Source organism: Hordeum vulgare, chromosome 6H (genome assembly GCF_904849725.1).
Source record: "Hordeum vulgare subsp. vulgare chromosome 6H, MorexV3_pseudomolecules_assembly, whole genome shotgun sequence".
NCBI lineage: Eukaryota > Viridiplantae > Streptophyta > Magnoliopsida > Poales > Poaceae > Hordeum > Hordeum vulgare.
In genome coordinates this window covers 546,105,353-546,119,900 of record NC_058523.1, presented here as the reverse complement: position 1 = coordinate 546,119,900, position 14,548 = coordinate 546,105,353, and the positions used below count along the sequence as shown (strand labels likewise).

Sequence of the window (14,548 nt, the reverse complement as noted above, 5' to 3'; positions counted from 1 at the left end):
CCTCACATTTTTTCCAAATGGTTTTTGGGGAAGAAATTAACAACTTCAAATATAATATGTCATACTTTTCTATTTTCCCCACCGGGGTTCTTAAAGGAAGTATACAAGACATATTTATTGTTCTCTAAACTCGCATATGGGTTTTTCCTCTAATAAGGTTTCCTCATATGAGTTATCAAAGAAACAATAATCAATATATGTTGCATCTTTTTCTCCTTATTTTCCCACAGGGTTTTAAGGAGTTTTAGCAACATATCCTACACACTACTCCTTTCATATTTTCCCACAGGGTTTTGGAGGAGAGATTACCAACTTCAGAGATCATCAAAACTACATGGAGTACTTTCAAGATTATACAAAGGATACAAGACATACAAAACATAGCTTTGTGCAAGGGGGAGTGTTAGAATTAGATTACAACTGCCTTAGGCAGTTATTGTGTGCCCAAAGCGCCGTACGGACGCGTCTGTCCGTACGGACGCCTTTCCCTTGTAGAGACGCCTCTTCCTTTCGAAGAGGGAGCTTTTCTCGTATCGACGCCTCTTATAGGCGTCTATCCCTTGTAACCGACATTCTCAAGAGATGGGAATCTCTGTATAAATATCTGTGATGATGATCAACGAAGAGATAGTTCATTCCATTCCTTTTCATTTCTTACAGTATACTTGCTGAATTAACAAGCCCGACAGTGCATAGATAGGCGAAGCACATGGAACTTTGGAGCTAGGTGTGCATAAATCAATGAATTAATCATGACATTTCCAATTCTTATGTTACCTTAGGATGACATGGCCTTTGTAGTTATTTTCTTCCACCAATGTACCAAGAAAAAAGAAACGCAAAGAAGAATCATAGCAACAAGGAAATGCCAGATTTGAAGGAAACGAGTCCAGAAAGTCAGAAACCAATAAACTAAAGCAGTATTAAATTCGACACAGTGACACTAGTTCAAAGTTGAACCAAACTGTAGGTTGCAGTAAGAATAACTCCCATCAGTATGCAGGGTAAGTAGGCATCAGCTAATTGGTAAAACCATGACTCTACTAGCCTACATATATTTTAAACCCCACATCACCAAAAGAACACCCGGTGTTAGGGAGATCGGCAACAGCAGCAATATGGTGGCATAACAATCAGTCAATTGCCATCATTCACATGGATGATATGGACTTCCATGGTACTCCTCTGGTTGCTCTGCGGCTCAAAGAGGCAGATATCACCCAGCTTCAAACAATTGTCCTTGACAAACTTCTTCCATCCAGTTTCGACCCGATAATCCTTGCGCGAAGTGCTGAAGCTCACATTCCATTTCTTGTTGCCTAGCTGGAAACAGATGACTTTCCCATCTCCAAAATATTCCTCCCCGTACCTGACTGGGATAGTCTGTTACAGATTAAAACTCAAGAGTTAGTAGATTAGAAGTAAAATAATATTGCATATAATTGTAAACTGAGGTATGACCAGTTATGAATACTATTACAGCATAAAAATAGTGTCTTGTGTTTGTCCATAAAGAGAAGCAAATTAACAGACTTGAATGTGCATGGTCGAAGCAACAAATAAATATGGAGGGAGCTACTCACCAGGGAGAATCCTGAAAGAACATTGGCCCTGCCCATCAGAGCAACAAAGATGATTATGTCACCTATGCGTGAGCGGATGGTCTGGACCATGTCTTTCACCTGCTGCTCCTGAGCAGAGGTTAGCTTGGTCCTATGCGTGGTAATATAACCATCCTTCCGCTGCTTCTTCTGTGATGAGGTTAGACCGTACTTTCTTCTAACAACACGCACGAAACCAAGTGCATTCTGGACATGGTCATGTGATGAGGAGGAGGAATGGTTCAGGGGAGGCTGCATTAGCATGGCTTGCTGCTGCTGATGAACATCGAACTGAGCAGTTGATGGCATTATCTTGAGCGGAGGAGAACAGTCCGCGGTTTCAGCAATTTGCGTCGGCCGGCGAAGAATGTTAGCCGCTGCATCAGTACTCTGCACCAGCCTTTCCACGGGCAGAGGATGACCATCAGAAGGATGTTGACTCACAGTTTCAGCACAATTTGTGTGCCTTTTGAGCGCACGAGGCGGGAGCGGATTGACAACGGATGAAGCCTTCTCACGCCCAAGTTGATCCAAGATTATGACACTGAACTGGGACTTCCCATTGTATCTGAATAATATTATGCTTTCACGTGTCTGTAGGCTAAACTTCTCTATGAAACGCCCCCATCCCGCTGCAAGCACAAGCTGCTCCTCTTGGTTCTTGACAACTTTAATTTTGTATCTACATTTATTCTTTGTTTGAAGTTCAATCTCTCCTGGGATCTCTCCCTTGAAACGGTGAACAAATTCTTTTTGGATGATCTGCGGAAACACGTTTCAAGAGATTATATTTTTTGAAAGAACAGTTTGTAATTAAATAATATACAAAATGGAACAGCAACCAAACCACTAGGAATTTTTTGGCGAACTAACATACCAACGTACTTGGATGTGCTATCATGCGGGCTTAAATCTAGTCATCAAACTAACATAACGGGAAAAATATCCACAATTATGCAAAAATTACACATGCATGGTACACATAATCTAAAATCTAGTCATCATAAGAAACAACAAAATCACATGACCTAAGGGAGTGCTACTGTTTTGAATATGAATTACCATCTCGTCTTGGAAATCACCCATCATGCGCATCAAAAAATATTTCTTTTCATCGTCCAAGTTCATATACTGATGGTCATCCCAGATTTCACATGTTTCACCAAGCGCGTTTATTTTTCTAGCAGACCTGCAGTGCAAAAGCTATTTGGAGTGAGATTTGTCTTGCCTATGAAATGGTATCATGCATAATGATTAAAGACTAGCTACATATTTCACCCGATTTCGTTGCGTCTTCCTTGGACTTGTGGTGGAAAAGGATTGACAACAACAGATGATGCTTTCTCGCGGCCAAGCTTATCGAAAATTACAATACTAAACAGAGAGTCTCCACTGTATCTGAATAGCAAGGAGTCACCCAACTGTAGATGGAAGTTCTCAACGAATTGGGGCCAACCCGCTGTAAGAACATGCTTTTCTTGGTACTTGGCAACCTTAATTGTGTAACTGTCCATGTTTCGAGTTTCTAGGTTGATCTCACCCGGCATCTCGCCTTTCAGGCATCGAACACACTCTTTTGGGATTATCTGCACAAAGAAATTTAAAAATATATATCTGCTAAAACAATATAGTTCCCGAACAAGGGCCAAACACGCTTCACCGAAACATGTTGTATGCTTAGAAAAATAGCTACTGCCTAAACACGGAAGAAATAAAACATGCATGATGGAGTGGGACTAAATCTAATAATAGATATTGGTTACCATCTTGTGTTGGAAATCACCCAACATAGGCATCAAAAAATGTTTATTATCATCCTCTAAATTTTTGTAGCTGTATTCATCGTCGTGCAGTGTGTATATTTCAGAAGACAGAGACATCACTTAACCTGGCCACCTGCAGCACAAAAAGTAGAATGTGGGATCAAGAAAGGAAGAGAGGTCATCCTCCTTTTCAAAAAAATAAGAAAAAAGAAAGAAGAAGAGAGCAGATCAGCACGAACCAATGACGATGGAGTACTGGCCAAGATGGCACTGAAATTTGAGGGTGGAGGACTCCAAGATCAGACTATGGCAAGATCCCATGAAAAGAATGAAGACTTAGCGCGCGCTCTCGCTCTCTCTCTTGAGTGCGTTTGAAAATATGAATGTTTAAATACATAGCTGTCGTATTTATAGCCTTACTACCAAAATATAGCCGTTGGAATATTAATTGTCCAACGGCTATATTATACAAAAGGCCAAAAGACTATTAATTGTCCAATGGCTATATTATACCAACATCCACGAAACTATTAATTGTCTAACGGCTATATTTCAATATTAATTGTCAAACAGCTATACGCCAACAATTTTTTTATCACTACTATAAATGCATGCATTCAATGCACGCTCATATTTGATAGTATAATATACATTTTTAAAGATATTTGGTAAAATATTAATTACATATTTGTATTAGGTAAAATTAATTACATGCTGATATTAGGTAAGATAATAATTGCATGATAATTATATGATTATTGTTGATATTAATATTTGATATAATATTCATTGCAAGTTAAACTTGTTACATTGAAGCAATCTTGGTCATCGTATTAACATGAATTGATGGTTGAGATTAATTAGATCTGCCTCTGAGTTTTTTTATATCATTATATTACAGATTATACTTTGACAACAATTACTGTCCAGCGATTATTCCAATGCCTATTTTCAAATTGCTATAGTTTTCACAGTATTTTTTTATAACTATATTGTCAAACTTATATAGCTACATTTGAGTCGAGAAAACGTGCGTCTGCACAAAAAAACACACAAAAGTTCGTCTACATGTTAACATGAAACACAGGGACTCAACGGCTGTGTCGATAAGCCCATTAGCCTTGGATCAATGACACGACTAACGCTCGAGGTGGCAAACTCATGCAATTGTAAATGCGTGCGCTTAATTTCATCACACTTGAACCATATTTTTGTTGGACAGCTAGCCGATCCGAGCTCGTCCCAGCTCACCGGCGACCTCTCCCCAACATAACGCCACTCAAAGGAAAATGCATGGTGAGGGCACCTCAAAGCTATATAGTAGTTCGATCTGCCTGATCGAGCAAAAATAGATTCATGCTAGAGCTGGCTTCCCTGGTGGATTCTCTTGGACAAAGCTAGCCATGCACCCGATTTGCATAGCCACGACCGAATGCTTCACGCTAGATAATTAATATAATCTGCCATCGTCCGGCACGCTAGTTCACATTCCGCCGCCTGCCAGCAAACTCAGAATACATATAGGCACGATCTCCCGGCGCACGGCGCACGAAACCTGCAAAATAAATAAAAAAGATGAATCAAACAGTAAGGTAATGCATAAAATCCTAATAATATTGTATAGTCAGAGCATTCAAAACTCGAAATAAAGCTCAAGGAGGTAGGGCAAACAGCATTGGAACGACCTGACATTTTTGATCGAGTGTTCCAGATAAAGCTGAAGGAATTCGTGCGAGACATGAAAGAACGAGAATACTTTGAAAGAACACAAGCAACTAATAGCCTGCTAAATTATAATAAACTGTTTTTTTTACTATTCCTCGCAATTTAACTTACACCTACTATTTTAGTTGCCGTTATCTACCCAACACAACTCTAAAAGGGGTGAGGGGGGGGGGGGGGGCTACCCCACACCCACATAGTCATATTTCATGAGGAAAAAAAGCAAAAATAACTGCAATCAGAGGAGGTAGACAAGATAACAAGTGCTAAAATCACAGACAAAGACATTGATCCAGAAGGATATGCAGCAAATTTCATGATGAATGGACCATGTGGCCAGGCCAATACAAATTCACCGTCCATGATCGATAACAACTGCATCAGAAAGTTTCCAAGAAAATTTAACAGCAACACAACCATCGATGAAGATGGATACCCAGAGTATAGAAGGAGCAACGATGGCAAATACGTACATAAGGAGGAAGTGAAGTTAGATAACAAATATTCCGTTCCATACATTAGTGATCTACTAGTAAAGTACCAAATACATATAAATGTCAAGGTGTGCGAGGGATCTTTGTCAATAAAGTACATTTTCAAATCTGTACCTATAATATAATATAACTACTAATAAAAGAAGGTGACTCTCTCCATTTTTTCTTATCTGCTCACCTATATTATTATCTTTTTAGAATATTTGAGCTTTTTTATTATCTGAGGTGGTACAAAATACAAAATAACTCAACCTTTGCCCTGTCTCGTAAATTTTTCTTTGGCCCAGATAGCCTGCTCTGCTTCGTACAAAAAATATCGGCCCAAATAGCCGCTAGGGCTTTTCTGGGACACGTGTCCCCAAAATAGCTACCGATGGGGGTCGATCCCATGACCTCCGTCTCTTTAAATGACGCACCAACCAACTGAGATTATCTACTTTATGTGAGAATAGTACCACGTCGTTCCTTTAGATGGATTCATACCAATTTATATACAAGCAAGTCTCATGTAGTATCAGCAAGTCGCGTAAAAGAAGGGACAGTGAGAGAGGATTGTGGTTTGCATGGATATTCACACACAAGGGTGCCAAAAGATACATCAAATAAAAACTGTTTGTGATCTGTGTGCAATTGGTGCAAGGGATCAGATCATGTGGTTACTGGCGGACCAGTCGCGTAAAAGAAGGTCTCCAAAGCTCATATATATATTTACTGATCATATTAGTAAAAGAGCCCGTGCGTTGCAATGGAAAAAATATATCAGGCCTATAATAACAATCAGCATTGATCAAGGGTATTATAAGCTCCGATGTAACACAACTTGACAATTTCCTCTTATATGTTATACCTGACCAATAAAATCATCCTCACATGAATGAGAGATGTTTAAATTTCAAAAGGGGTGAAGGCCTCAACCTCTCCCGTGCCCCTCCACGGCTGCACCGGAGCGTCCCAGATCCGGCCGGCTAGGCCACCCCCTCCTCAACCTCTCCCCTCACCGCCGCCGGAGGGTGCCGCCGGGCAAAGCCCGGGAGGCGTTGGCGGCGGTGGGGCCGTTTGTGACGAACCAGCATCTGCAGATCTAGGGGTGTGCGCTGGCTGCGGGGTGCGTTTTGGAGCTGTGGCAGTGGCGAGACGGCGTGGGGGTGCTGCACCAGGCGGGCACGATGGGGCTGTATCGGTCGGGCGCTGGCTGCGGCCTGGCGTGAGGAGCCCGGGGCGGCGGCCCCGGACAGGATCGCCGGCGCGCCCCTTGCGGTTGTGGCGACGGCTTGGGTGCTGGTCGAGACGGCGGTGTTCGTGCTCGGCCGCGGGCGCCTAACGGCTCCAGCGAGGGGTGGTCGGCTGGCGGCGTCCTAGGCGCGGATCTGAGGACGGCCCGGATCTGGCGCGTGGCGCGCGCGGCGGACCAAGGGGGCTTGGCAGCGTCGGTGGTCTGCGGCGGTGGAGTTTGGACCTTCCATGCCCGGAACTGCGTGGATGGGGCTGCTTTGGAGCGAGGTGGGTTGCATCTGGCCGGGTTGGTCTCGTGCGGAGGTGTTAAGGATGGCAGCGCGACGGCGCTGCATGTGGTGGCTAGAGCGGGGCGGCTACGACGGTGTGAGGTGCCGTGGTGGTTTTTGCTGGCCGTGTGTGACTGGTGGTTGGCAGCGGCAGGCTCTCTGGTGCATCATGGATTCATGCGAGGAACGTCGACGGGCTGCGGCGGCAATGGGTTTGGTGAGCTCCGGGCGAAAGCCTAGCATGACCACGGTTGATGCCGGCGGCGACGGCATCTTTGGACGTCATTTCCCTCCTTGGAGGCATCGTCGAGTGGAGCCCCTTCACCTCCCTTGTCGTCTCAGTCGAATTACGGGTGAAAACCTTACCCCCGGCCTTGGCCGCAGCGGGCATCGACGCGTTCGGTCGCTTCCTCCTTGGGGGCAATGCCTTTGGAGGCCCGGTCCCTTGTCAGGTCTGGTGGCTTGGAGTTTTGTCGTCGGCCAGGTGTCTGCGTGGCCTCGGGGCCGGTGTGGAAATCGGAGCGACGGCTCCGGAGATTTCCTTTGCGTCTGGTGTTGCCTTTGGTCGCTTGGGCGGCAAAGCCATCGACTTGGCTGGATCGTGGCCTCAGGGCTAGTGCGGATGTCGGAGCAGCGGCTCCAAAAATGGTTGTAGGGTGTCGGCTTCAGTTGCTCGGGTGACGAAGCCGCCCGGAGCGCGACCTTGGGGTCTGCGTGTGTTCTTGTTGGTTGTAAGTCAGAGCGGCGGCTCCGGAAAAGGGTTGTAGGGTTTCGATTTCGGTTGCTCGAGCGACGGAGTTGGCGGCTCGTTGGATGCGCAGCCTCGAGGTCGGTGTGTGGGTCGTTCTTGTATCAGTTTTCGGCCAGTTTTTCTTATTAACTGGCCAATTCTTCTTCTATATGAAAAGGAAAAGCTCCTTCTGGTTCCTCAAAAAAAAAAAAAAATCATCCCCACATAGTTAACGGACGAAACCTTTTTCTTTTCTAGATGAACGTGGAAATTTTATCGTTTTTAATTCACAGCCTACTAGAATGCAACCAAGCAACTCCAATGACCCATAAAATATAACAATGTTTGTAAGTAGATATTTCCATTTAACGAGTTGTACTCTCCCCTCAGGCAAAATGAATATTTCCAGAAAAAACAAGTTCTTCGAATGAACAAGAACTTCAAATAGTTAGCCATGAAAATAACAGAGAAACTAAAGCAATAGATTTAATATACTAAAATGAAAGATCCTCGAAGTAAATAAGGTAATTAAGACAAAAATAAAGTGCCGCCACAAAAAGACAAAAGCATAGTTTGTCCCAAACACCATAACACATGAACGCAGGGACTATGTTGCCCCTCATGTCCTGATCGAAAGCTCCGATGCATTTTTAGGCCTCCAATGCTATCTATTCGATGATCAATACTGATTGTGATTATAGGTGTGTGATATATTTTTTCTCCTGTTGTAACGCATGGGCTTTTTTGCTAGTACTATATAAACAAGCATGCTGACCAAGTAACACCTATGATAAAAATCGATGAGATCAAAGGGTACCTTGAGTGCACATTCATATCATGATGCATGCTGCAGAATATTTCAATTTGTAATGCACTTCCGGAATCACTGTGTTGAAAGAATTCCTTTCCACCTGCAGAATGAACAACACACATGTCATCTTCTCGGACTCCACAGACTTAATAAAGATAGTAAGAAAGGAAATGGCAGGAATAACTAAATTTGAGCAGTGGATGAAAACAAACAAGCACTATGAAAAAGCCAGAGAATTAACAGATGCAGAGTTCCCTGAAAAATGAGTACGAAAAAGGACAAAAATGTGGACAACAGAAACAAAGGGTAGATCTGTTGGAAGGATTTACTATGCCCATCCAGCAAGTGGCGAGAACTACTACATGGGAATGCTACTTAACGTCGTCAAATGATGCACATCTTTTGAAGACATAAGAAAGGTAAATGGAGTTGGCCATAAATCATACAAGGCGGTGTGTGAAGCATTAGGATTTCTAGATGATGACAGAGAGTGGACTGAATGTATCAAAAAGACATCAAATTAGGCAACTGGAAACCAGCTACGATAACTTTTCACAACCATTTATGTGACTGCAAGGTTACAGATCCAAAAAGGATGTGGGACTCATATTGGAAATTTTGAAGTGAAGACATGGAATATAAACAGAGAAAAACCTTGAACTATCCTACACTACGCCTAACAGATAGACAGAAGAAAGATCGCAGCTTGCTAGAAATGGCAAAGCTTATGAGGCAAGCTGGAAAGACACTCAAGGAATAACCTGGAAACGAACTGCCAAACACCTCAGGACTAAAAGAAGTTGGAAACATGCTACTCAATGAAGATATGAACTACAACAAAGAAGAGCGAAAAGCTGAACACCTATGTATCTTTGGTAATCTAAACAGCAAACAGCGGCATGCATTTGGCTACATGGTATAATCAGTTGACAAGGATTTGATAAGATATTTTTTTGTATATGGATATGGCGGTACAGGGAAGACGTATCTATGGACGGCAATCACAAAAAAAATCAGGTTCAGAAGGAAAGATAGTACAAGCAGTGGCATCATGTGGTATTGCATGCAGTGCTACTTCTACAAGGAGGTAGAACAACACACTCAAGGTTCCATATCCCTTTAACCCTTACAGAAGAGTCAACATGTGACATCAAACAAGGTTCACACTTGCCAGACCTAATAAATAGAACATCATTAATTCTGTGGGATGAGGCTCCAAAGGCAACAAAATACATTTGAGGGACTAGACAGAACCCTGCGAGATATACAAAGGAATAAAAATGATAACAACAACAGTGGTTCTAGGAGGGGACTTCCACCAGATTCTTCCGGTTCTACCAAAGGGAAAACAACATAACATAGTCGCTGCATCCATTAAAAGGTCCTATCTTTGAGAACGCTTTGAAATCTTCAAGCTCACAAAAAACATACGACTCACTTTCATGACAGAAAACGAGATAAAGAGAAGGAAAGTAGCACAATTTGCCTAGTGGATCTTGAATATTGGTGGTGGAACAACCACATCAGCAGAAGTAGAAGATTGGATTAAAATACCAAGTGACATACTATTGAAAAAGGGTACTGGTCGAAAGGAAACCATCATTGAAAGCATCTATACAAATTTGAAACAAAGATATCGTGACAGGAAATTCTTGGAAGAAAAGCAATTTTATGTCCAAAGAACGAAACGGTAAGCGCGCTCAATGAACATATAATGGACAAAATAGAAGGCAAGGAAACAATGTTTTAAAGCTGTGACACTGTATGCAAAGCAATTACTCTAGGGTGATGATACACATATGCTATATCCAACAGAGTTCCTAAACAGCTTAAAATTTCCTGGAATACCAAATTATGAGCTCGGACTGAAAGTAGGACTACATGTGGTGCTACTAAGTAATGATAACCAGGGTTATGCAATGGTACACGGATGACAATAACTCAACTTGGAAGAAGATTGATTGAAGCACAGATTATCACATGAACACATGTAGGTGACAAGGTATATATTTCAAGAATAAATAATGTCACCGACTAAATCGGCATGGACGTTCTTGCTAGAAAGAAGACAATAACATATATAAGGAAGTAGGACAACATCTGCCAAAACAAGGTTTCACACACGGACAACTATATGTGGCTATCTCAGGAGTAACACGAAGAGATGGACCACTGATAATGGTAGATGATGAAGAAACCAAAAAGCATGGTTTGATCAAGAATAGTGTACAAAGTATTTTTTTGAAGGTAAGGTAAAGATGTTAAATTATTGGCATCAATTCAAAATGTCGTATTTCGTACTTTTAGTTCTTGCAAAATTTGATGTATACAAACACAAACTAAGATTACTCATTATCTATGTATTTGGTTGTTACTTGTTAAGCTTCATGCACTAGCCAACGCAACCAAAATTCCAAATTGATGAAAAGGGCTAGGCAATCCACATATACTGTAACACCCCCTCTCACGTGTGACGGGGAAGATAGGTCAACATGTGCAACCGGAAGAGAGGATGGCGCGCGAAGCTCACGTATGACTCAAAAGGCCTCTACGTGGACACAAAGGGGGGCAACAACAATTTTTAATAAATTGCGAAAGCCAGGACTTGAACTCAAGACCTTAGCTCCGATAGCATGTTAAGCTTCATGCACTAGCCAACGCAACCAAAAGTCCGAACTTATGAAAAGGGCTAGGCAATCCACATATAGTGTAACATTACTATCATTTAGTGCGTATGTATGGGTTGGGGTGCTTAAAAGGGAGTAGGCAAAAAACTAACGTTTCTCATACGAAACATGGACAATATATATTAGCTGGTATGTTAACTTTATTATAGTAGTCCAAGCTAATAGAGCAATCATCACCATGTCATCATATTAAATATGTAGAAGCAGACCTATTTTCCAATTCAGTTAAAGTGGAACTACTTTATTGCTCATGCATTGCCATAGAATAAATGTTGCCGACATACCAATTAAACAATTGATCTAATTAAGACATATGTGTCTAATGTGATGACGTGATTTCCATCTATATAGAAACACATATTAATTCACTCTTCCACTTATTTCTTCCTCGACAGCCGTCAACCCTTGCAAGAATGCAACTTGACGTGTTTATCCCGCCACTTCTTCCCATCTTCTTTCATTCTCTTCATCCTCCCGTGTAGCAATTATCATCGCTACAAAAGTGTACCATCTCACCTAACCGGCGCTTAGGCGCCTATTTAAACTTCAATAAAGCTACTACGCAATACCCCTTGCATTGCGATGGAAGAAAACTATAGTGTTAAAGGAACTGAAGAAACTATTTTCCTACGTTGTAAATGTTTGTGTCAATCTTATCTTGCTTCTTACCTATTCAACCACTGGGCACCACTTTGACCCTGATTATGGTGTCTAGTGGTTGGTGGAACAACCACATCAGCAGAAGTAGAAGATTTGATTAATATACCAAGTGACATACTATTGAAAAAGGGCACTCGTCGAAAGGAAACCATCATCGAAAGCATCTATACAAATTTGAAACAAAGATATCGTGACAGGGAATTCTTGGAAGAAAAGCAATTTTATGTCCAAAGATAGAAACGGTAAGCGCGCTCAATGAACATATAATGGACAAAATAGAAGGCAAGGAAACAATGTTTCAAAGCTGTGACACTGTACGCAAAGCAATTACTCTAAGTGATGATACACATATGCTATATCCAACAGAGTTCCTAAACAGCCTAAAATTTCCTGGAATACCAAATTATGAGCTCAGGCTGAAAGTAGGACTGCATTTGGTGCTACTAAGTAATAATAACCAGGGTTATGCAATGGTACACGGATGACAATAACTCAACTTGGAAGAAGATTCATCGAAGCACAGATTATCACATGAACACATGTAGGTGACAAGGTATATATTCCAAGAATAAATAATGTCACCGACTAAATCGGCATGGACGTTCTTGCTAGAAACAAGACAATAACCTATATAAGGAAGTAGGACAACATCTGCCAAAACAAGGTTACACACGCGGACAACTATATGTGGCTATCTCAGGAGTAACACGAAGAGATGGACTACTGATAATGGTAGATCATGAAGAAACCAACGAGGATGGTATGATCAAGAATAGTGTACAAAGTTTTTTTTAAAGGTATGGTATGTTAAATTATTGGCATCAGTTCAAAATGTCGTATTTCATACTTTTAGTTCTTGCAAAATTTGATGTATACAAACACAAACTAAGATTACTCATTATCTATGTATTTGGTTGTTACTATCATTTAGTGGGTATGTATGGGTTGGGGTGCTTAAAAGGGAGTAGGCAAAGAACTAACGTTTCTAAAAATAACTCAATCATACAAAACATGGACAACACATATTAGCTGGTATGTTAACTTTACTATAGTAGTCCAAGCTAATAGAGCAATAATTACCAATTCATCATATTAAATATGTAGAAGCAGACCTATTTTCCAATTCAGTTATTAAAGTTGAACTACTTTATTGCTCATGCTTTGCCATAGAAGAAATGTGGCTGACATACCAATTAAACAATTGATCTAATTAAGACATGTGTCTAATGTGATGACGTGGTTTCCATCCATATAGAAACACATATTAATTCACTCTTCCACTTATTTCCTCCTCGACAGCCATCACCCCTTGCAAGAATACAACGTGGCATGTTTATCCCGCCACTTCTTCCCATCTTCTTTCATTCTCTTCATCCTCCCTTGTAGCAATTATCATCACTTCAAAAGTGTACCATCTCACCTAACCGGCGCTTAGGCGCCTATTTAAACTTCAATAAAGCTATATACTACACAATACCCCTTGCATTACGATGGAAGAAAACTATAGTGTTAAAGGAAATGAAAAAACTATTTTCCTACTTTGTAAATGTTTCTGTCAATCTTATGGTTTCCTCACGTGTGTGATAACCATGACAACCTTATCTTGCTTCTTACCTATTCAACCACTGTGCACAACTTTGACCCTGATTATGGCGTCTATTATAGCAATGAGAATATGGGTCCATTGATGCAGAATAGGTATTTGCCTAAGGAAAGACTAATCAAGCCATGATATGCTTTTTTCTGTAGTCCTACTACCAACTGAATTATGTGTGAATGCATTTTTTGGAGGGAATGCTCTTGTTTGTGTTTTGCAACGGTTTTTTTTTTCTTTGAGGGAATGTTCTATTTTGTATTTTGTTGTGTCCAGGAATTTTGGAAAACATGTTCCGGGTTAGAGTTTTGCATGGGGACGAGGGCAAGAGCTTGGGAGGAGGCCAATGGAAGAGTTGAGATGAATTATCATTCTCCTATTATCTTCACTGATTACCACTAATGACTACACAAATGAAAATTGTAGCCACGCAAACAAGCTAAATCACAGTATTACACCAAAGGGACTAACTTTCTTTGACAAAATTATTCTTCTATACTTTGCGTACCTAAGCTGAGCCTAAAATCAAACACAATGTATTAATAAGAAACATTATTCATCATCCCCTTATCAGATATATTAACTTCTGTTGCAAAGAAATGAGTGATCTTTATATCTCGGACATGGTTACAGTAAGTATGTCCATGACTTACATAAGGTGGGGCATGAGGCAAACCACGTCATAGCATTTTTCCTTTGAAACCAAGTGAAGTGCAATCATGTTTTGACTACAGTAGTAGTGCTTGATATGCAAGTTTCCGAGCTATTGCATGAACATCTTCACATTTTGATTGACGAAAGCATGACAAAATATGTCATATTTACTTGCCAAACATAATAATCCCGATCATCTCTTCGACCCAAATAATGGCATCCTCCCCAAGCTAATCATTATGTTATGACCGGTACAACGTACCAACGGATGAGGCCCAATGGGCAGGGTTAGTTACAGGCTTAGCCCAAGTTATCGTAGCTATCTTAGAG

The 14,548-nt window shown here is 41.2% G+C and overlaps 1 protein-coding gene and 1 long non-coding RNA gene across 5 annotated transcripts; both read right to left on the bottom strand.

The window, feature by feature from the left end:
- Window positions 1-892: 892 nt before the first annotated feature.
- On the bottom strand, window positions 893-3,963 carry LOC123402202 (putative B3 domain-containing protein Os08g0325100). Of its 4 annotated transcripts, none has more exons than XM_045096088.1 (6): window positions 3,604-3,963; window positions 3,490-3,497; window positions 2,880-3,187; window positions 2,664-2,790; window positions 1,584-2,363; window positions 893-1,383 (listed from the first exon to the last, which is right to left on the bottom strand). In XM_045096088.1, the coding sequence occupies exons 1-6, from the start codon at window positions 3,683-3,685 to the stop codon at window positions 1,138-1,140; spliced, it is 1,551 nt and encodes a 516-aa protein (XP_044952023.1). In that variant the 5' UTR covers window positions 3,686-3,963; the 3' UTR covers window positions 893-1,137. The 4 variants fall into 4 exon arrangements, with proteins under 4 accessions (XP_044952023.1, XP_044952021.1, XP_044952024.1 ...); XM_045096086.1 differs by having other exon boundaries at window positions 3,365-3,497; window positions 3,604-3,691; XM_045096089.1 differs by having other exon boundaries at window positions 3,024-3,187; window positions 3,365-3,497; window positions 3,604-3,691.
- A 349-nt stretch (window positions 3,964-4,312) lies between these two features.
- LOC123405253 lies at window positions 4,313-10,030 on the bottom strand. The gene is made up of 4 exons (XR_006611954.1): window positions 9,943-10,030; window positions 9,298-9,299; window positions 8,630-8,723; window positions 4,313-4,919 (listed from the first exon to the last, which is right to left on the bottom strand). It is a non-coding gene; the product is annotated as an uncharacterized LOC123405253 (long non-coding RNA).
- Between the last annotated feature and the right edge of the window lie 4,518 nt (window positions 10,031-14,548).

Bases quoted from the DNA above. Each gene is read 5' to 3' on its own strand.
- LOC123402202 (XM_045096087.1), bottom strand. From the start codon at position 3,481: ATGTCTCTGTCTTCTGAAATATACACACTGCACGACGATGAATACAGC. The intron at 3,188-3,364 runs GTAACCAATATC...TTCTTTGTGCAG, and splicing joins GTGATTTCCAACACAAGATG to ATAATCCCAAAAGAGTGTGT. The intron at 1,384-1,583 runs GTGAGTAGCTCC...AATCTGTAACAG, and splicing joins TTCTTTCAGGATTCTCCCTG to ACTATCCCAGTCAGGTACGG.